The sequence below is a fragment of the Colletotrichum abscissum genome, assembly GCF_030869225.1.
Source record: "Colletotrichum abscissum strain IMI 504890 chromosome Unknown Scaffold_5.1, whole genome shotgun sequence".
NCBI lineage: Eukaryota > Fungi > Ascomycota > Sordariomycetes > Glomerellales > Glomerellaceae > Colletotrichum > Colletotrichum abscissum.
The window spans coordinates 1,533,419-1,553,397 of NW_026850431.1; the positions used below are offsets into that span (position 1 = coordinate 1,533,419).

Consider the following 19,979-nt stretch of genomic DNA (forward strand, 5'->3'; position numbering starts at 1 on the left):
TCTGTACGGGGTATTTATTAAGACAGCGCCAGACGTCTTCGAAGCGCACTGTAGACCAACTGGTGTGGGAGGTTAGGATAAGCAAACCTCTTTTGTGTAACGGACAAGCCCCACACACAACGACAAGCCATCACACGACCTTTGTGTCCCCCAGAGACTGAGGCTACCCTGGAGGATGCTGCTAAAGTAAGTGCCTACTTCAAATTAGGAGTAGAGTACGGAGTAAGCAAGAGCGGGTACTCGCGTTGGCAAGCAGGGCTATTCGATAGGGCTGAAGTGGGAGGCGGCCGAGTTGAGAGCGGATTGTGGCTGCTGATTTGCATGGGCGACCATTGTCTTGGTTTGGCACCTTTGGGTTGCAGTGTTTCTTGGAAGCTAGCCTGACGGGAGTCGTGTCAGAGACTATCTAGTGATTGAAGAGGCTTGCGAGACGGGTTTGGAATCCGATGGCGCCGAAGATCTCTTACGATTTGGATCCGTACTTTTATATATATCTAAGGAACCGTGTGCTCTGCATGGGGACATTCCTTGCAACTGGACCGTCACGTTGTGTGCACACTGCGAAAGATGAACACTACTCAGTTGTGATGTTCGTTATTTGAAAAAAAGTGAAAAAAAAAATACCCAATCATGAGTCTGAGCCCTGTCATCTCTCAAAAGAGAGCATAACGACCTCTTGTTCTAAGCCCCCTAGTGTGATAGGAAACAGATGACTCGTAGCCCCTGAGCCCACGCTCCAATGTGATGATGATGATGATAATGCTAACCAACCTGTAACCCCCCAGACAAACTCATGTTGAAAGCATAGCCAAAATGATGCAGAAGATGATGTGAAGATTCAGAAGCGTGAAAAAAAAAACAAAAAAACAAAGCAATACCACAGAAACGTGGAAACCAAAGGCCTGCAACTAGTTTCGTTCTTCACGCAACGCGGAAACTCTCTTTGATGGCAGCTCCCAGCCTCTGAATCGCCTTATCCATATCCTGCTCGCTGGCCGAGGCGAACGTGGCGCGGAAGAAGAGATCCTTGAGCGGGGTGTCCTGCTCGGTGCGGAACCACGAGCCGCGGGCGCAGAGGACGCCCTTTTCGATGCACGAGTTGAAGATTTCCTCCTCGATCTCGAGGAGGGGGCGGCTGGCGTCGCTGTCCGGGTGGGCGGTGTGGTCTATTTTGAGCCATAGCTGGATACGAGTAAGAAGTTGATTAGTCTCGGAGCGAGTATCGTCACATGGGGAGGTGTACGTGTCTGGGAGAAAGGAGGACGACGTAAAGAAACTCACAAACATGCCAGCCGCGGGGGGCGTCCAGCTCACGATGTCGCGGGGAAGATGCCTCTCGCACGCGGCGAGCAGCCAGTCGCGGCGCTGCGTGTACTCCGTGCGCAGGTTCATCAGCCACTGGAGGTACCCCTCGTGGCCCCAGGTCTCGTCGAGCAGCTTCCACACGGCGACCTGCGAGAACCCCGAGGGCCCCTGGTTCGCGACCTCGGCGTGGCGGATGAAGCGCTCAATCACCTGCGCCGAGGCCGTCACCCAGCCCAGCCGGGAACCGGGCACGAGGACCTTGGAGAAGGAGTCCATCCGGAGCACGCGGCCGTCCGTGTCCATGCTTAGCAGGGAGGGGATCAGCGTGCCGAGGAACTCGTCGACGGAGGACGGGGGCGGGGCTGCCGACGCAGAGGCGTCGGATCCGGCGTAGGGCTGCATCTGCAGGAAATAGTACGGCTCGTCTTCGACGATGTAGAGGTCGTGCTTCTGCGCCACGGCGTAGATGGCGCGCCGCCGGGCCGCGGACTGCGTCGCGCCCGTGGGGTTCTGGCCCGAGGGGACGGTATACAGCAGGTGCGGCTTCCTGTGCCCGCCCCGCGCCGCCGGGTCCCAGGCAGAGAGCATCTCGTCCATGGCGTCCGGCAACAGGCCCTCGGCGTCGACGGGGACGCCGACGGCCTTTACGCCGAGCGGGGCAATGGTCTCGAGCGCGGTGGAGAAGCTGTACTCCTCCGTCAGGACGGCGTCTTTGCGGTCTTTGTCGCAGAACATGCGCAGCGTCTGCTCGAGGGCGGCGGTGCTGCCGACGGTCTGGCAGCACTGCCAGTCGGCGTAGGGAGGGTTGTAGACGAGCTCGGTGTGTTCTGTGACGAAGCGCATCATTTGGGCGGAGCCGGTGGACTGGGTGTAGTTTAGGGCGATGGAGAGGTCGTATTCCGCGCGGCCTTCGGGGTCGTCACGGACGTCGTATTTGCCCACGGTGATGTCTTGGCCGTGGGTGCCGATGGTGTCGGCTTCGGAGAAGTGCGGGGCCGTGGGGACGCGGACGGAGAGGGAGGCGAAGGGGAAGTAGGCGCTCGAGGGGAGACCGCCGCCGAGGGAGATGAGGCCCGGTTTCTTGAGGTGGCGGGCGGCTTGTTTGAGGGAGCAGGGGTGGCGGGAGAGGGACTCTTTGGAAAGGTGATCTTGAAGGTGTGTCAGTGACATGTTCAGGAGTGAGAGAATATGTGAATGAAGCTTACGGTCCCATCGCTTTGATTTGGGTTTCCCAACGGTCTGTGATGAGAGGTCAGTATAACGTCACTCGAAATCTGGATGCCCTAAAAGAGGAAGCATACGGGAGCCTTGAACATATCGCTGTCTGAGGCGGCGGCCACACCCGCAATCAGCTTGCCGGCCTTGGCCCTGCGTTCCCGGACGCCATCGAACGGCGACGGCTGCTGTCTCTTCTCAAAGGTTGCTTTCCTCTCCACGGGGACGGCGTCTGCCACGGACCTGTCACTCGACTTTGAGTGAAACGGGCGCTGAGAGGCGACGGGCTCCCATGTCGCCGGGGCGCGTTCCCGGCTCCGGCGCCGGAGATCTGTAAGTCGAGATGGGGTGCGAGGAGGGGCAGCAGCTGCTGATAAGGGCTCAGAGGAGGCCCGGCAGACGGAGCCATTGAGGCCACGGCGAGCGGCTCTCGAGTACATGCTTGCGGGGAACGAGTTGAGTTGCAAGATGTTTGAAGAAGAGATGTGTTCACTGTGAGATTTCGAGAGGTGTTGTGAATAATGTTGAAAGTTGTCGGTTATCTCAGCCCGAGTCCAGGGAGCTTTCGAGATAACAAAGGGCGTAAGGCGTATCTGACACTCTACACGCGGGCGCGGGTGCACCAGGTGGTGGGGCAGCCCGCAGCTACCCGCAGCTACCCATGACTCCCCCGCATTGTGCTACTGTTTGCCCGTAATTTTTAGGTAATTAGGGGTTCTCTGACCGCTGCGGGCGCTGTAAGCGTTTCCTTCTTAGTGCCGGTAGAAGATCAGTCTGGGACTCTAGTTGCAAATGTGCTAGATTGCAGGGAGGGAAGGGGGGAATCACCGGCCTGTTGAGGATGGATCGCGTGACGCCGGTTGCGGAGAGAGATGGCGGGCCCAGTCCGGCTCCGGGTGGATACCCGAGACTGGAGCCTGTCCGGGGGTACTTGGCCGCCGGCCGGTTGGCGGGACCATCGAGAACCGGGTGTCAGTTCACACATAGCAGTGGGTCAAACGAGATAAGAATCATAATGGACAAAGTATCTGTCCGGGATGAACGGCATTCGAGACTGATCCATGTGCTTCTTTACCAAGAGCACAGATACCTGGCCTTTCATCGAGTCCAACACGCCAGCGCACGGAAATCCCAGATAGCGCAACGGCTTCCATGCGTCACGGGCATGTAAGTGTCAGTCACCGTTAGCTGCCTGCGCCCCCCGTCCGAGACACCTGTCCGCCAGACGTTCGGATGCGCAATCGTCACGTACCCGGATGTGAGAGCCGGCGCCCGTGGACATCGAAGCCCGAAGAAGGCCCCCTACCGACTCGTAGGTATCCCACACTCATGCGAGGCCTCGCGTCCCGCATCCCGAGCCCCCGTCTTGCGTACTTTGTACCTGAATATCATCGTCAGAGATTTACTTCCCATTCAGCTACCTTGACTTCTACTAATCCTTGGAGGTTGCTGCGGAAGAGGGGCTCACGAGATTCTGGCACCGAGTCAACGGGTCCTGAGTCCTGACGCCAAGGGTCTGGCGGAGCCCCAGCCACCCGTCGTTCACCAGCCACGCCATTTTCGACGCTATCCACCAACCAATCAGAACCTTTGAATTCATCCCAACCTCCCCTCGTCTCAACTTTCTTTCCAGGACAGCCAATCCGAGTTGGACGGACAACGAACAGGGAACACCACGTAGCGGCACCGCGGAACAACGGCCACTGATTGCCTTTCGTCCAGTGCAAGAAAAACATGGAAAACATCTCGATGTTGATGTCCCTTCATTTCCACCCATCAACCATCCCCCCACACCCTCTTGGTAGGTAGTAAGGTACTAGGCAAGGTAGACCGTAGGCGGCGCATGGGGTGATGAATTCTCTTGGACTATTTTCCAAGGCCCAAGGCCCGAAAAAACTGTTTGGAACCCCAGAGGACAAGAGGGAAAAAGGGCCCTGCGCGGCCCGATGACGCTACTGCAGCTGCCAGTGGCTGGGCACATGGGAAATGATTGGGAAAATGCAGACAGCTCAGATCATATAACACCAATCTGCCGCTGCCATTCTATCACGGCCCGCCCGTGTGATGTACAATCTTCCTTGTTCTTGCTGCTGTCAGTTCTCCCTACCTACAGCACCTCACGCTTACTCCTGTCCACCCACCCCCTCGTGTTGCCCAAGTGCGACGTGCCACGGACTTACACGGATCCTTGTCTGCATCTTCTTTCCCTGTGACGTCGCCAGCTCCCAACCGGCCTTGGCTTTAGGTCGCAGCGGGCTTTTTTTCTTTTTCCACGGCGGTTCGACTTGGAGATTCTCTTCAAGTGGGAGGAGACTTGAGTTTGACCTCTCTTCCTCTCTTTCACCGACGACTTCACCCTCGACCTCCCGAGTCTGTAACACCCTTACCCTCCACTGGTTCTCTGCGGTGGAACCCTCACACATCCAAATCACGCAATGCTCTTCTCAAGGAGACTATTTGCCGGCCTGACGGCGTTGGCGACAACAGCTTCAGCTCAGACGTATTCATCGTGTAACCCCCTCCAACAAAGTAAGTCTTAGTTACCGTCACACGATGCCACCGACAAGCAACATAAGGTACTAACCTATCCCCGCTCTCCAGCAACATGTCCCGCCGACACAGCTCTCGGCATGGCCATCCACGTCGACTTCACCCAGGGCGCCGTCAACTCCTTCGCCGCATCAGGTAACCCAACCTACGGCTCCGACGGCGTGACCTTTAGCGTCGCCGCCTCGGGCCAGGCGCCGCAACTCATGTCCCTCTTCTACATCATGTTCGGCCGCGTCGAAATCACCCTGAAAGCCGCCACCGGCGCCGGCATCGTCAGCTCCCTCGTCCTGCAGTCCGACACCCTCGACGAGATCGACATGGAGTGGCTCGGCGCCGACCCGACAGAGGTGCAGTCAAACTACTTTGGTAAAGGCGACGTGACGACCTACAACCGCGGCCAGTTCCACCAGACCAGCAAGAACAATCAGGAGAATTTCATGAAGTACACCATCGACTGGACCTCGGAGCGCATCGTCTTCTCCGTCGACGGCACCGTCGTCCGTACCTTGAAGGAATCCGAGGCCGACACAAACCAGTACCCGCAGTCGCCCATGCAGGTCAAATTCGGCTCCTGGTCCGGCGGCGACCCGGCCAACGCCGCCGGCACGATCGACTGGGCCCGCGGACCGACGGACTTCTCCAAGGGGCCCTTCCACATGGTCGTCAAGGACGTTTCGATTACGGACTACTCGACGGGTAAAGAGTACAAGTACACCGACACCACGGGCAACTGGGGCTCCATCCAGGCCGTCGACGGCCAGGTCAACGGGAACCTGGGGAAGGCGAGCCAGGTCACCTACACGGCCAGCGCGGCCGCCGAGACGGGTTCTCCCGCGCCCACGGTGCCGCGCGGCGGTATCGGCGCCGACGAGTCGGCCTCCGCGACGCAGACGGGTTGGCCTTGGGTCGCGAGCGCGAGACCTACGGGCGGTTCTGTGCCGGACGGATGGCGCATGACGTCCGAGGGCAAGATTATTCCCGACGGCGCGGGCAGCTCGGTGCGTCCTTCGTGTCTGGTCTTGGTGGTGTCGTTTGCTGTCGGTATTTTCGCTTTGACGGGGCGGTAGAAGAAGATGTCATGATACGCTCTCCCCCTCCGCCTGGAGAGGTGTTTTTTTTCCCCGGAATTTTTTAACATGATGTAATGGATATATGTGGTGGAAGAACATTTGCTGGTTCCTGGAGGCACGATATTAGAAAAACGGACGGCTCACATTGAGAAGAAGCCTATGCATTGGACGGCGTTTGGGGAGCATCAAGGGACGGGAAACCATACGAATTGGATTTGAAACGTATAAGACGCATTACTTTTGTAAATAGAATAGACGCAGCAATGTCCTGCGTGAAGAATCACCCGAAGCGAATGGATCGGAAAGCAGTTTATCCAACCGAGTTGATCCCTTTGGATTGTGATTTCTCGTCGTCGCTTCGAGGAGCGGGCAGCCCGGACGGAGGAACCAGAGTGGGTCTGGGACCGCTAGGCAACTAGGACGACTTTACCGTTCAAGTAAGACATGAGGCGTTGTGGCAGAGTGGTCTAATGCGCAAGACTAGAAATCTTGTTCCTTCGGGAGCGTCTGTTCGAATCAGGCCAACGTCGGTGTCATTTGCTTTTTGGGCTATTTTCCCACAGCCTTCTAGAAATCTCAATCGGTGCACTCATTGTTCATTTTGCACTTTATTTCATTGACTGTTTTAGGTTTGGTGTGGCGTAGAAGCCGTTTTTGTTCTGTAAATGCCGTTCAACTGAGTGACATGGAGGTACAGGTTTACAAGCCTCAATTCCCTCAGACATTGAACCACCAGCCCGCTTCACCATCAACATTCTGCAACCACCTCGAAAAACTACTCCGCTTCGTGTTCTCAGCCTTTGGTTGGGTTTGGCAGAGCAAAAAAGTCGTGCCATGTCCCCGTAAGCAATGAAGACCTGCTGCGTATTGTCGAACCCCAACCTTTGGGGAACGACTTGTTGAAGCCTGACATCACATCTATGCGACACTCTGAGTTGCTGAATTCGCTGTTGTTTTAATTAACTAAGCTAGTCTAGTCTGCTGTGGCCTACTTGTGGCTCTATAGCAAAAAGGCGTAACCGGCGGACGGTGGCCCCCAGGTCACCGTTCTCTACAAAAGCCCCGTTTTATCTCTTTAAGCAACACCCCCTCTCTTCGCTGTATGCATTGGCACTTCCTCGCGCCCTCAACCGCAGCTGATATATACCTTTTTCTCCTTGCCGTCCTGAGTGACTTTCTCCAGATACCGAGTTGGGCCATCGCGTAGAGTGGTCCCTAACTGGCAGGACGTCCCAGGCCCGGGGTAAAATGCTGAAATAGAAATGCTTTTGGTACAAACAAACAAATACAGTAAAAGTGACGAGATACGATGGGGTTGGTTCAGCAAAGCAACTGAAGTTCTGGAAAGAACGCGATCAGAACTCCCAGTCATCATCCTCAACAGACTTGATGGCCCAGCTGAACTTTTCGCGCAGCGTCTTGGAGAAGAACTTCTCAATAGGAACGTCAAACTTCTTGGCAAAGACAACCGTAAGGCGCGGATCAATGTAGTTCTGAAATATGTTAGCTTTGAAATCATTTCAGCCAAGCGAATAACTTACGATCTTGGAGGTGCTCAAGGCAACCTCCTTGTTGCCATCACGATCAGCAGCCTGAAGCTCCAAAGTCTTGACTCTGTCATCAATCTTCTTGGCCTGCTCAACAAGCTTCTCAACCGTAGGGCCTCGGCCTTCCGGCTCGACCTTCTTGGACTTGTTCTCTTTCTTGAACTTGGCGGCGAGCTCGTCCGCAGCCTTAAGGCGCTCCTTACGCTCCTTATCGGGGAACGGCTTCTCGCCATCGGCCAGGCGTTTCTCGTTATCCTTTTGGAATTTCTTCTCAATTTTGGTGCGCTGCTCTTCCACCAAGAACTTTTGGTGCTCGAGGATCCACTCATCGGTCAACTCTTCGGGGCGAGCAAAGTATTCGGCACCCTTCTTCTTCTTCACCTTGTTGTCGATCTGAAGCATCATCTGCTTCAGGCGCCATTGCTGATACCGGAGGCCCTTGATGCGGTCGCCGAGTTTCTCCATCTGTGCCTCATGGGCAGCACCGACAGTGCGCTTGTGGTTGCAAAGAATGGCTACCTCACGGTTGCAGTCGTTGTACAGCTTCACCTTCTCCGCAATCGTCAGGTTCTTGTGATCGACAAGCTTCTGGAGGAGAGTGGACATGGTGAAGGACGCGTTGTAGGTACGGAACACCTTTGCTGTCAGGCCCGGCATGTAGTTCTTGAGATGGTTGTTCAGCTGCGTAGTGGTCAGGCGGTCGAAAATGTCGTCACCGTCGGTCTTGGGCGACTTCTTGAAGAGCTTCAAGTTCTTGAAGACCTGCTTCTCAACAGTGACCTCATCGTAGAATCGAATACTGTCCTTTCCGAGGAAGTCGAAGATGACGGTATTGGGCTCGCGCAGGGTGATATGCTCATACTTGAGGGAGCAGCAGCCGACGGTCTCGGCTTCGTTCTCAGAGTCCTTCTCGTTGCCAGCTCTGAGAGCAAACTTGTCAATCAGGTACACGGCCGTGGCTCTTTGTCGGTCCGCCATGACCTCGCTCTTGAGATCCTTCGTGTAATCCCTTCGAATCTTGTCGATGTGCTTCTTGAGTTCTCTTGCCTTTTCAAACTTCTTCATGTCGCTCTGACCCTTGATTGCACTGGCAGCGCCAAGCATCACGTACTTGTATGCACCGTTGATGTTCTCCTGCCACATAGCCAGCCAAGTAGCCTTGTTGTCGTGAACAACCGCCTTCCACTTGTGACCCTTGGGCGGTGTCGGAACCTTGGCGTCCTTGCCAATGTTGATGGTGATTTGCTCAGGATACACTCGCTTCTTGAGCTTTCCAGTCTTTGGGTGCTCGCCACGGCCGCGGAATAGACTTGGAGGTTCAACGCGGAAGTTGCCAACCTTTTCCTTGCGGCCGTCCCACTTGCAGTACATGAAGGGAGCTTCCGTCTCATCCTTCTCAGCCTTGATTGCCTTCTTCTCTGCAGCTGTCCGATTCTTTCTGATGGCGCTCTGTTGCTCGTAGTAATTGAAGATGGGCTCGAAGTCCATCTTCATGAAGTCCTTGATGTCGACCTTGTTGCCTTGCTTGTCGGTTGCTTGGCCTGACTCCTTGAGAACGGCCTTGAAATCGTCGAAGAAGTTCTTCTGGAAGACGGGATTGTCGACATTGTGCTTAGAGTTAAGCATCGCTCCGAAGAAACCGGCAACTTCTTCGGCCTCGACGGGCAGGTTGACCGGCTTGCCATCGTAGAGCAGTCTGACGTTCTTGGGGAGGGGCTGGTATTCGGGTGGGAACATGACGCCGTTGTGCTCCAAGGTCTTCCACTTGACGCTGTCATCCTCCTTCTTAGGGGCGTTCCACCATTCGTACTCTTCCTCCTCCTCGTCTTCAGGAGCCTCGCTTTCCGCCTTGGCCTTTGCTCCCTTCTTGGCTGGTGCTGCGGCAGCCTTGCCCTTTGCTGCCGTAGCCTTGGCCGGGGTGGCCTTCTTCGCTGCAGCCTTTCTTGCGATAGGCATATCGGAGTCGGATTCGGATTTAACCCCATTTGACTTTCTGGCGCCGTTCGATTGGCGCTTCTTTGCTCCTGACCTGGCCAAAGGCACATCGTCGTCGGAGGACTCTTCCTTTTTCGCCTTCTTCGGGGTTGCCTTCTTTGCCTTGGCCTCGCTGGCACGAATGTTGCGAGCCTCCTTGGCGGCTGCCTTCTCAATGTCCGCCTTCTTTTGCGCGAGCCTGGCGCCCAATGGCTGATCATCATCGGAGGATTCGTCGGGCAAGGCTGTCTCCCTGTAGGAAGGAGGTAGGTTCTTGCCCCTCTTCGAAGTGAGAGGTTCGTCGTCCGAATCCGTTTCTGGTGCCTTGACCTTGGTCTTTTGTCGCTTGGCCTAGAGTCGCTGTCAGCCTCGGACTCCGCCACCGTCTGCCTGCCTGCCATGTGTAACCTACCAAAGGAGCATCGTCGTCGCTATCTTCGGTTTCGTCCTTGTAATTGACCTTGGGCAATGATGAACGAGACTTGCGCTTGCCGTTCGTCGATGGGCCATCGACGTCCATCGCATCGTCATCCTCTACGGGTCCATTGCGGATAGAGAGACCGGGCGGGGCCGCTCGTGCCTTGGAGGCGGTTCTGTCCATGGCGATGTCGTCGGCTTTCGATATCCTCGATGCAGAAACTGTCGGTGATCAGGTTAGAAAGCTGTTAAGTTTTCATTTGGTTTCGTAGGCAAAGCCGGGATGCAGGAAGTACGCGACGAGTCAGGTGGGTTCGCTGGGGCGAGAGGAGGGAAAAAGTGACACGTCCGGCGTAAAGTGGCAGGCGCGAAGGGTAAAGCGTCCGAAAGCGCAAAAGTTTATGTTTCTTAGCGTACTTACTATGTCCGTTCGACCTCGCAAGAGGTGCGTCGTCGTCTGAGGAACTCATGGTGGGAAAAGGTCTCGGTTCGCGACGTTTACGGACGGTTAAGTAAGAACTGAATCGCAAAGTCCAAAACCGGGGCTTGGTGGAGCAGAAAAAGTTGTTGTAGAAGCCGATCCGCGCGGAAGAATCGCGTAGATATAGAGGCAAAAGCCGGATGGTTGGAAAGGCCGCCACTTGGTGAGTTGAAAGACGTAGGGAATGGCACCCACGTCTCTTCGAATCGAAAGGGAAGACGAGGATTTTTTTTCGAGGGATCGAGGGAACGAAAAAAGAAGGCCGGGGGTGGGAAAGGCGTCGAAGACCTTCTAGCTACGAGCGAAACTTAATGGGGCTGCCCCTAGGAGTCTAACTGTCTAGGTAAGCCCGGGTAGGTAGGCACAGGTAAGCGGGTGGCAGGTGCTGCCAGGACACAGGAAGGCCCGAACCAATCCAAAGCCTGCGCCACAGCTTCACAGCACACGTGACCTTCCTGAGCCACCCGGCTGCCGGTCAAACTCAGTTAGCCGGGAAAACGAGGTGGATGGAGTCGGGTGCGAAGACTGCTAGCCGGGGAGGAAAATAACCTCGAACCTACCAATCTCGCTATCCCGAAGCACCGTCCGACAGCCTCAATTGATCTCGAAAGCGGTCGTGGTCAATTGCTCCCCACAAACGGCAGAGGCTCGATATCCCTAATATCTCAAACTTCACAATGCTTTCCCGGGCGGCGAGACCAGCTCTGCGAGCTGCGGCTGCGGCTCCCTCGCGGTAAGTCGGAATCCACACCTTCCTGAGCTCGGAAAATCGGAGGAAAGGGACAACACGTCAGACCAGTGCCGACGGTCGGCCATCAACGATGAAAGAGGACGGGACTCGAGGGACATGCTGGGAACGATACCAATTGAACACACGAGCGAGAGGAGAAATGAGATAAGAGAGCTGTCATGCTGATTGTGCGGCGTTTCCAGAGTTACGGCCAGCGCGCCCACCAACGCTGCCAACTTCGCGACCCTCCGTGAAATCGAAGGCCGCCTCAAGTCCATTCGCAACATCGAGAAGATCACCAAGACGATGAAGATTGTCGCCTCGACCAAGCTCAACCGCGCCCAGAAGGCCATGTCCGACTCTCGCGTCTACGGCGCCACCTCCAACGAGGTCTTCGACTCCGCCGAGACCAAGCCCCTCGAGGGCGAGGGCAAGAGAGAGCTCATCATCATCTGCTCCTCCGACAAGGGTCTCTGCGGTGGTATTCACTCTGGTCTCTCCCGTACCATCCGTCGCGAGTTCGCCGAGAAGAACGCCACCGCCGACCTCGTCATCCTCGGCGAGAAGTGCAAGGCCCAGCTTCAGCGCACCAACGCCAAGGACATCCGTCTCTCCTTCGCCGGCGTCGGCAAGGACGTCCCCACCTTTGCTGATGCATCTGCCATCGCCGACCAGATCGTTCAGCTCGCTGGCGACTACTCCTCCATCAAGATCCTCCACAACAAGTTCATCAACGCCACCAGCTACGAGCCTGTCACTATTGAGGCATTTTCCGAGGAGGCCATCACCCAGTCTCGTAAGCTTGCCCCGACATGAATCAGATATATACTGGACGAATTGAACTGACATTGCATTCAAAGCCAACTTCTCCGCCTTCGAGGTCGATGAGGAGCTCATCCCCAACCTCCGCGAGTACGCTCTTGCCAACTCCATCTACTGGGCTCTGGCTGAGGGTCACGCCTGCGAGATCTCTGCCCGTAGAAACGCCATGGACGTACGTTACCACCCTCCTTGACATAAACTCTTGTCCAAGATAGTACTTTGAACTGACACGCCATGACAGAACGCCTCCAAGAACGCTGGTGAGATGATCCAGAAGTACCAGATTCTCTTCAACCGTACCCGTCAAGCCGTCATTACCGGAGAGTTGGTTGAGATTATCACTGGTGCCACTGCCTCCGAGGACATGTAAAGCGGGTTTTTTGGCCAAAAAAGCGCGCGCATCAGATAGAGATGATTATTGCCTCTCTTCCCTTTGTATCAAGCTACCAAGGGCGGCTAGTTTAGCCCTCAGTGTACCAAATCCTCGCGAATACATCCTGATCTAGAATATGGATCGGTTATTTTCATCTATCTTAAACCCGAGTCTGAGAAATCTGTGCCGTTTGATAAGCGTGTTGCCATTTATTGTTTTGCACACTCTTTAACGAGGGTGCCTTTATGTACGGGAGCAACAGTAATTACTGTGCAGAACGTTTAAAAAGGCTGGTCTACTACAACCTTTTCAAGGTTCCAACGAGAGCAAATATGACATGTACGGAGGGGGGGGTATGCAGAACTCCTCGACACCGTGAACGAGAAACAAAAATAGACTCCCACCACCACAGACGAGCCCCCCGAATGCACCCTTCCTTGCCCTCCATGCAAATCCGTTTAGAAAACAACAGCCAACGGCCTGACCTCTCACTTAATAGAAAACGAATACCTCATCACACCACCCGCGCCTCGTCAGGTAAAACAAACCCGTCAAAACTCCATCTCGCTACCGTCACTTTCGGCGTAGCTGACATGCTTCGTCCTGCGGTACTTTTGCGCATTAATCTCCCTTTGCCGCGCCGTAGCAGCACTGTAACTATTCCCACCGCCGCTACCGCTCCCTCCTCCTCCGTTCTGCTGGAGCGGCACGTACGGGTGCTCCCGGTGATACGCGCTCATGGTCTCGACGTACTCTTTATCCCACCGCGCCGACGTCTCCTCGTACTGCTTTACGGCCTCGGCGTACGCCGTCTTCTGCGCGGCGGCCTCGTCCTCGAACGGCTTCTTCTCTTCCACGGAGGCGGCCCGCCACATCTTGGACGTCATGACGCGCACCTCGTTCGGCGCCGTCTTCTTCTTGTTGCCGTTGCCGCTGCTGGCCGCCGCCGCGCGCTCCTCCTCGCACCGCGTGCGCGCGACCTCGAAGAAGGCCCGGCTGTAGAGGAGGTAGGCGTTGGCGGCTACCTTGGCCGGGCGTGCGGGCCGCTCGCCGATTTTGGCTTTGGTGTGTTCCCAGGCGGAGAGCTCGTAGGCTTCCAGGCGGATTTGTTCCGGGTCCTTGGGTCCCTCCATTTCTTTACGCTTGTTGGACACGTTGTTTCCTTTCCTTCGGACAAGGGGTGTCGGGACCTCTATCGGGCCGAGCATCGACTCGAGAACCTCTGACGCGGCGCGGAGTCCTGAGAGGTAGGCTCCATGGACGGTAGCCGGGTGGGTGCCGATTGTGTGTTCTCCAGCGAAGAAGAGGTTGCCGATGGGGCGCGACATGGCGTCGTAGTCGTCCGGGTGCATCTCCGGCCCGGCCGAGGAGTAGCTTCCTCTCGCGAACCTGTCCGAAGCCCAGCGGGTGACTACGGACTCGGCGGGGTACGGCACACCGGGGCCGAAGACGCTGCGTAGGACCTCTGTCGCCTCGGCGATGAGGTCCTCGTTACTGCTGTGCTCCGTATCAAACCCGGCATCACCGGCCATCAGGGCCACGAGGCACGGTATGCCGGTGGTCTGCGTGACGTTGAACCACTGGAATAAGCGGCCTCGTGAAGAGCCGTAGTCGCTTTGGTTTAGGCTGTGGCGGTTCGGAGCGTCTCGAAGAACGCCAAAGATGTGCCTTTGCGTATCCCAGAATGGTTGATCATAAACCAGTACAAGCTTGTTGAGCACTCCGTACCCTATACGGGTGACTGCTTCCGTCTTCCACTCGGGCAATGGCGGGTCGAACGCGACGTTGCCGTGTTTCAAGACTCCCAGAGGTATCGTCGAAACGACGTAGTCTGCGTCGATGGACGTCCCGTCCTCACACTCAATCGAAGCACGCCCGTTATTCTGTGTTTGGTACGTGATCTTCTTGACCGCGGATTTCGGGCGTACGTCGAGAGGAGTGGGACAGTGCATGAGGCCCCTGGGAACGCTTTGGTAGCCACCGACGATCATGGTGTGCTTGCCTTCCCACTCATTGCCAGCGTCAATGTCCCAGCCTCCAAGACTGAGATTATGAAGATTTGTAGCGTTACTGTATTCCAGATTCGCAACGTGCCAGTTGATGAGACGGTGATCTTGGGCAGTCAGGTCGACAATGTTGCGGTATTGAAGGACGGCTTCGTCCATGACCGAACCGAGCGTGGCCGCTGGCAGAGTAACAGCCTCGTTCAGATCGATATTGGCGTCGTTTGCCAAACCGGTCTTCAACGTCCACCCCATTGCCTGGGCTTTCTCGGTTGCCTTGAGTACACCTGGTGTGCCAGGCTGAGTGTGGACGCGGCCAGTGAGCTTATCTGACGAGACCGGCACCAGGTTTACTCGTTCGGGGACATTTTGTTGCGAAACGGGCGGTGCATGTGGGAGAGCCGCCACCGCTTCCTCAGCTTGGTGAATTGTCCTGTGGCCGTCACTCACGGCGTCTCGCGCCTCGTCAATCAAGTCTCGATTGCCCTCGATAAGCTTGGCGGGCTGTGACTTGAACTTGTATTCGCTGACGCGATCTAAGCAGTCATTGTAGAGCCTCTCTACGAGCTGGTCCCTTGCAAAATCCACCGGCTTGCCACTGGAATCGTAAATTGTCGTTTCCGATCTCAGGGCACGGTATGGGAGGCACAATTGCGCACGCACGAGAACGTTCATCGGGTTGCCGCGTTCGAAGCCAGTGATGATCATGCCGCCCATTTCGGCGGTGAACCGTTCCCCGTCAAAATCGGACAGTGGTATTGTCGGTTTTGTTTTGAACTCCCTCGAGTAGACCCTTCCACCCACTCGCCCACGCCCTTCCAGTACGACTATTTCAGGCACTGGCTCTCCGAGCGCCCGGAAACGATCCTCATACTGCCGTATTAAGCCGTCCAAATGTCTGGCGCAGCCCAAGCCGGACATACCAGCACCGATGATCACAATCCTTTTCTTGTTAAGCGGGACTTCTGCCTCTACGTCTTCTTCTTCTTCTTGTCGATCGTTCGTCGCTGGAAACTCTACACAGCCAAAGTTGATATACCCGCGTCGTAACAGCCAATCGTAACATATACTTGCGACGTCAACCCATCTGGCACCAGCGCAACCAACCGCTTCGTTCCTTGTCACTGCAACACGTGGGTTATTGTACCAGAGCCGGAGGATGCCGTTCCTGATATTCAGATACGTGGTGACTTGAACATGGCTGATGTGTTGTCGCAGCATCTGATATTCTTCCTGGTGCAGGGCATACGGGTTTAGTCTCGATGACTCGGCTGCTTCTATGCATTGCCTTGCATATTCATAGCTTGATAAATTCGAGGGTATGGACGACTTCGGCTTCACGTTGAAGGTCTGTCGCAATGCCTCGCGTACCGGAGGGGTCTCTGCTGACGGTATAGACTCTTCCGTATGCCCGTCCAGTTCAACAGGGGTCGTTGCCTTACTAGACACCGACGGCGGGACCGATGAAAGCTCAGACTGGTCGTGATCAGACAAATTGGTCATCGGCGACTCGAAAGATTCGTGAGGGGTATCGTGTGACTGGATGCGGAGGGTCTCTAACGGAGCAGCCGCGTCCTCGGGCATTGGTGAACTGATCGATGGTCAGCTAAACTCGATCTCGAGCCTCCCAGCATTCATCTGATGAAGCCAGGATACCATCGTGAAAAGATGCCGTAGTGTATCACCTACTCAGGGTCCGATAATGTGCCGGAAGGATGTTCCGCCTCATCCAGGCTTGAGTCATCCAGGTCCATGTCCATGTCTTCTGTCCACACGACGATTTCCGGGGCAATTTCTGAAATTGCTTCTGATGAGATTCGACTTGACGGCGTTGGTGTCGTCGATTCTGATAAGTGTGAAGTCGATATCCGACTGAGCATCGCACTGGCCCTCGAAGGCGTGAAGTCTGATATATGTGAGGCCCGATCCGGAAAATCCATCAATGATCCCTTCCCAAACCCCGGTTCCTGCTTAACCCGAGACCTCGGACTTGATCTCATATTTCAGTCGTCGACACGGATTGAACTCGAGTATGAAAGATGGATATATATGTTGGCGCAGGCGGATGGTCGGTGATGATGAAATCTGCTCAGTCTGAGTCCCGACCAGGGTGTTATATGGCGGGTCTAGTCCCGAGTCGATAACATGTTACGATATCTCAGGTAGACCCGGATAGTCTCGCTGTATAAGCCTGGTCAGCTGATTTAAGTTCTCAGGCTCGCAGGACTTGATATAAGACGAAGCAATTGCAATGTACTTACCTTTTGACTGCGGAGACGCCACTTGCCCCAGCTGCAGGGCACTGTCCCGTGTTCGGTGCTTGATTGAGCCGTCCCGATGCAGGTCAAGTCGCGGTATACCGAAAAGGCACTAGGTGAGTCGTAAACAACTCAGTCTATTGTTTGAGACAAGTATGTTGAGAAATCAAAAGTAACCCGGTCATAAAAGGAAGTCGTCAGGTACATGACCCGTTGAAATCGCTAAGTTCGGCATTGGACATGAGGAGCTCAAGCGTTCGAGACAAAAAAGGTGGGTCACGTGATGGGCCTTTGCTCCCGTCAGTCGCAAGCCACCCGACCTGACACAGTGCTATATGGGCTGACTGCAGGCCCGAGCCAAAACCGGCAACACCACTGAAGTTCAGGAAGGCACTGACTCGAGGGGCCAGACTGCCGGCTAGCAACACCCAATATTCACGACGAGCAATGATGATTGCTTCTAGTTGGGAAACACTTCTCCACGAGAAGCTCATTATCTGTATGTTGGTCGTATCTTCAAATGCCGAATACGGCGTTCCTGTCTCTCAGCTCTACCAGTCTTCCACCACAAACCCTGCGCCCTTTCTCATGCAGTTGGGCTCACCGGCTTGACGTTATCTCTTGCAAACGAATCCTTCTCAATTGCCGCATCCATCATTCGGTCTCCGCTAATGATCGATGTTGTGCAGATGACGATGTTTCTCCGAGCTACGAATGATACAGATTAGTTTGGCAATGCTTCACGAGATAAGTTCAATATGGATAAATACCTTCTTCCTGCTTTGCAATGAACCGCAAAGCAGCGATTTCGGTGAATGTTATACCTCCGACGAACACCACAAATACCGTTTGCTTCTCTGTGCCTCCCGAAAGCAACGCTCGAGCTTTGACGGCCTTCTCCTCACCCTTTTGCAGCTCGTAGAATGTCTGCCCGCGGACGTGCTTTACGGCCTCGTCGAAGCCGTGCCAGCCCTGAGCCGCGGACGCTCCTGTCGCACCACTTGCGCCATTGCCTCTGGTGACTTTGAGCAGATACTGCTTTTGCAGCACACATTGTACAAGACGGATTGACAGTGGCGCATACCCGCTGTATACATAGGCGATGTCGTTTGGATCGTCTTCCTGAACTTCATCGACGATGAGACGCAGAAGTTTGCGGAGATACGTGTAGTTCGTCTTTGTCCCTGTTGTGTTGCCACCAGAGCCAGTCATCGGGATCATTTCTGCCAATGGAGAAGAGCGCGACAAGAATAATTGAAGCTTCTCGAGGTTATTAAGCGTGAGGATGTGCTGATAGCCGTAGCCCTCGAGGATAAGTCGTCGGAACTGGTCGAATTCCTTCGGTTTGATGCCGCCTGATATGCATGAGTAAATGCAAAGCAGCCTCAGCACTTCTGGTAACGGTGTGTCGCGGGCGATTAATTCCTCGATGGCTTCGAATTGTGAGGAAGGGTCCGCGCCAGCAGCTAGATTCTGCTGAGCTTCCAAGAGACCTTTGAACTGGTCTGTCCGTGTGTACTTCATGACCTCCTCTGCTAGACCTGTATGTATGCGCAGGCTTTGCTGCTCCGCTTGATATCCGGGCAGCTTACTGACAAAGTCCTTGAGCTCAGCGATGGATTTGTGGCTGTTTCGTCCTTCGTAGTCCTTTTGCAAATTCTGAAGTCGCCGAGCGACTTTGTTCAGCAAGCTACCGACAATGGCGAAATTTGTGTCGCGAAGTTGTTCGTATAATTTATCAGAGGAATCCAGCTGGATTTTGCGTTTCCTGGCTTGCGCGCTTGTCGCTGAGGATTGAGAAGGGGCACCGACAACTGTCGTATCAACTTCAGCTTGGTTGTTCTGGATGCCGAATACTTCGTCGATGAGTCCCTCGTAGGTCAGTTGAGTTAACAGAGGAGTGACAAAATCCACTTCGCGGTCGATTATTATAACGCTTTCGGTGAGTGTGCTTGGTGCCAAGCCACCTCGATTCGTCTCGTTCGCATCCTCGCCCGCAAGTATCTCTTGTCGCATTCGTGCTAGGAGCTCCGCAACTCGTTTTGCGTTGTCGCCTTTGCCGATGATTCGGGGAAACAAGCCGTGATTCTGTTGGATCTCCATCAATGCCTTGGCGAGCAGGAATGACGGAGTGACATCTTTCGAGAGATACAGGTCGCGGAAAGACTCATCCAACTCGAGGGAGAGAAGATCCTTCTCAAGCGGGAAGAAGTATAAAGGCAGTTCAGAGATGTTCACGTCGCCCAATACGCCGGCCTCCTCGAGCAACTTGTCGGAGACGAGTGTTCGTCGAGGCACCCAGAAGATGTGGAATTCATGGCCTGTTTGGCTCTCTCGCTGTAAGCGACGGATCTGCTCTGAGAGGTTGTTAGCATGAAGTGCTGCTCACTCAGTAGCATGGAGATCGGCTGCAAGAAGCCTCGCCACCAAGCACTGTCTTTCTCGGCAGACCACGGATGATGATGATCGCACGAGTAAGCCTAAGAAGCTTCGTAGAAATCCGATTGGAAGTGAAAGAGAATGTGAGATCCGGATAGTGGAGGGTGCTGACCTGCTATGGCTGACGCATGGCGAGCGCACTCGCCGCGGGCTATGAAGATGACATTTCGCTGGCTGGTGTCGGCGTTCTTGTTCTCGAGGAAGAAGAACTTGTCTACGCCGTATTCCTGGAGAGTAGCGACCTTGACGATGGTACTGATCGGGCCCGCTAAGCTGCGCTCAAGAATGAGGTTCTTCTTCCCCCGGACCTGGAAACGCCGAGGTTAGCTCACGAAGAACAGGCAGCCGGGGCGAAATGCCTTACTTACAGCCTCGAGCAGGTAGAGGAGGTCCTTGCGCGCTTTGTCCTTTATCTGGTCCGTATTGAAGCCAGCTCGAGGAGCCATTTTCAGTTCTCCATGCAACTGGCACCGGGTGTTGTTTCGTGGAGCGCAGATTGACCGCTGCTGGGCGAGGTGACGTGGTCGGGGTAAGGTGAGGTAGGTAGATGGAACGGTGACGGAGAGCTGTGGTCGCAAAGCACCTGGAGCTATCGGGTTGAAAGATTAGATTGGCTACCTCAGTACGGGACATCTTGCGCAGAGAGCATTTGCGTCAGCGGGGCCAGGCCACCAGGGTGATTTAGGTGCTACGCTACCTCACAGTGCAGGTGCTCTTTCGGGGAATTCCATGCCGGATCAGTGGGGGCCAGTCACTGTGTCCCGCCCGCTATCCAATCCGTCAGGTCGATGAATG

The 19,979-nt window shown here is 55.2% G+C and overlaps 5 protein-coding genes across 5 annotated transcripts; 2 read left to right on the forward strand and 3 right to left on the reverse strand.

The window, feature by feature from the left end:
* Window positions 1-921: 921 nt before the first annotated feature.
* CABS01_03011 (aromatic amino acid aminotransferase) lies at window positions 922-2,960 on the reverse strand (the record flags this gene model as incomplete). Its single annotated transcript, XM_060536388.1, has 3 exons — window positions 922-2,453; window positions 2,511-2,544; window positions 2,607-2,960. The coding sequence occupies 3 exons, from the start codon at window positions 2,958-2,960 to the stop codon at window positions 922-924; spliced, it is 1,920 nt and encodes a 639-aa protein (XP_060394300.1).
* A 1,995-nt stretch (window positions 2,961-4,955) lies between these two features.
* On the forward strand, window positions 4,956-6,137 carry CABS01_03012 (glycosyl hydrolase family 16; the record flags this gene model as incomplete). The annotated part of the gene is made up of 2 exons (XM_060536389.1): window positions 4,956-5,049; window positions 5,122-6,137. 2 exons carry the CDS (start codon window positions 4,956-4,958, stop codon window positions 6,135-6,137), a joined length of 1,110 nt encoding a protein of 369 aa, XP_060394301.1.
* Window positions 6,138-7,495: 1,358 nt separating this feature from the next.
* CABS01_03013 (eukaryotic DNA topoisomerase I) lies at window positions 7,496-10,548 on the reverse strand (the record flags this gene model as incomplete). The annotated part of the gene is made up of 4 exons (XM_060536390.1): window positions 7,496-7,633; window positions 7,682-10,012; window positions 10,074-10,300; window positions 10,500-10,548. 4 exons carry the CDS (start codon window positions 10,546-10,548, stop codon window positions 7,496-7,498), a joined length of 2,745 nt encoding a protein of 914 aa, XP_060394302.1.
* A 688-nt stretch (window positions 10,549-11,236) lies between these two features.
* Window positions 11,237-12,481, forward strand: CABS01_03014 (ATP synthase F1; the record flags this gene model as incomplete). Its single annotated transcript, XM_060536391.1, has 4 exons — window positions 11,237-11,292; window positions 11,493-12,085; window positions 12,150-12,283; window positions 12,353-12,481. 4 exons carry the CDS (start codon window positions 11,237-11,239, stop codon window positions 12,479-12,481), a joined length of 912 nt encoding a protein of 303 aa, XP_060394303.1.
* Window positions 12,482-13,035: 554 nt separating this feature from the next.
* Window positions 13,036-19,630, reverse strand: CABS01_03015 (flavin containing amine oxidoreductase; the record flags this gene model as incomplete). The annotated part of the gene is made up of 7 exons (XM_060536392.1): window positions 13,036-16,078; window positions 16,177-16,333; window positions 16,749-16,857; window positions 17,350-17,453; window positions 17,516-19,102; window positions 19,297-19,492; window positions 19,553-19,630. The coding sequence occupies 7 exons, from the start codon at window positions 19,628-19,630 to the stop codon at window positions 13,036-13,038; spliced, it is 5,274 nt and encodes a 1,757-aa protein (XP_060394304.1).
* Between the last annotated feature and the right edge of the window lie 349 nt (window positions 19,631-19,979).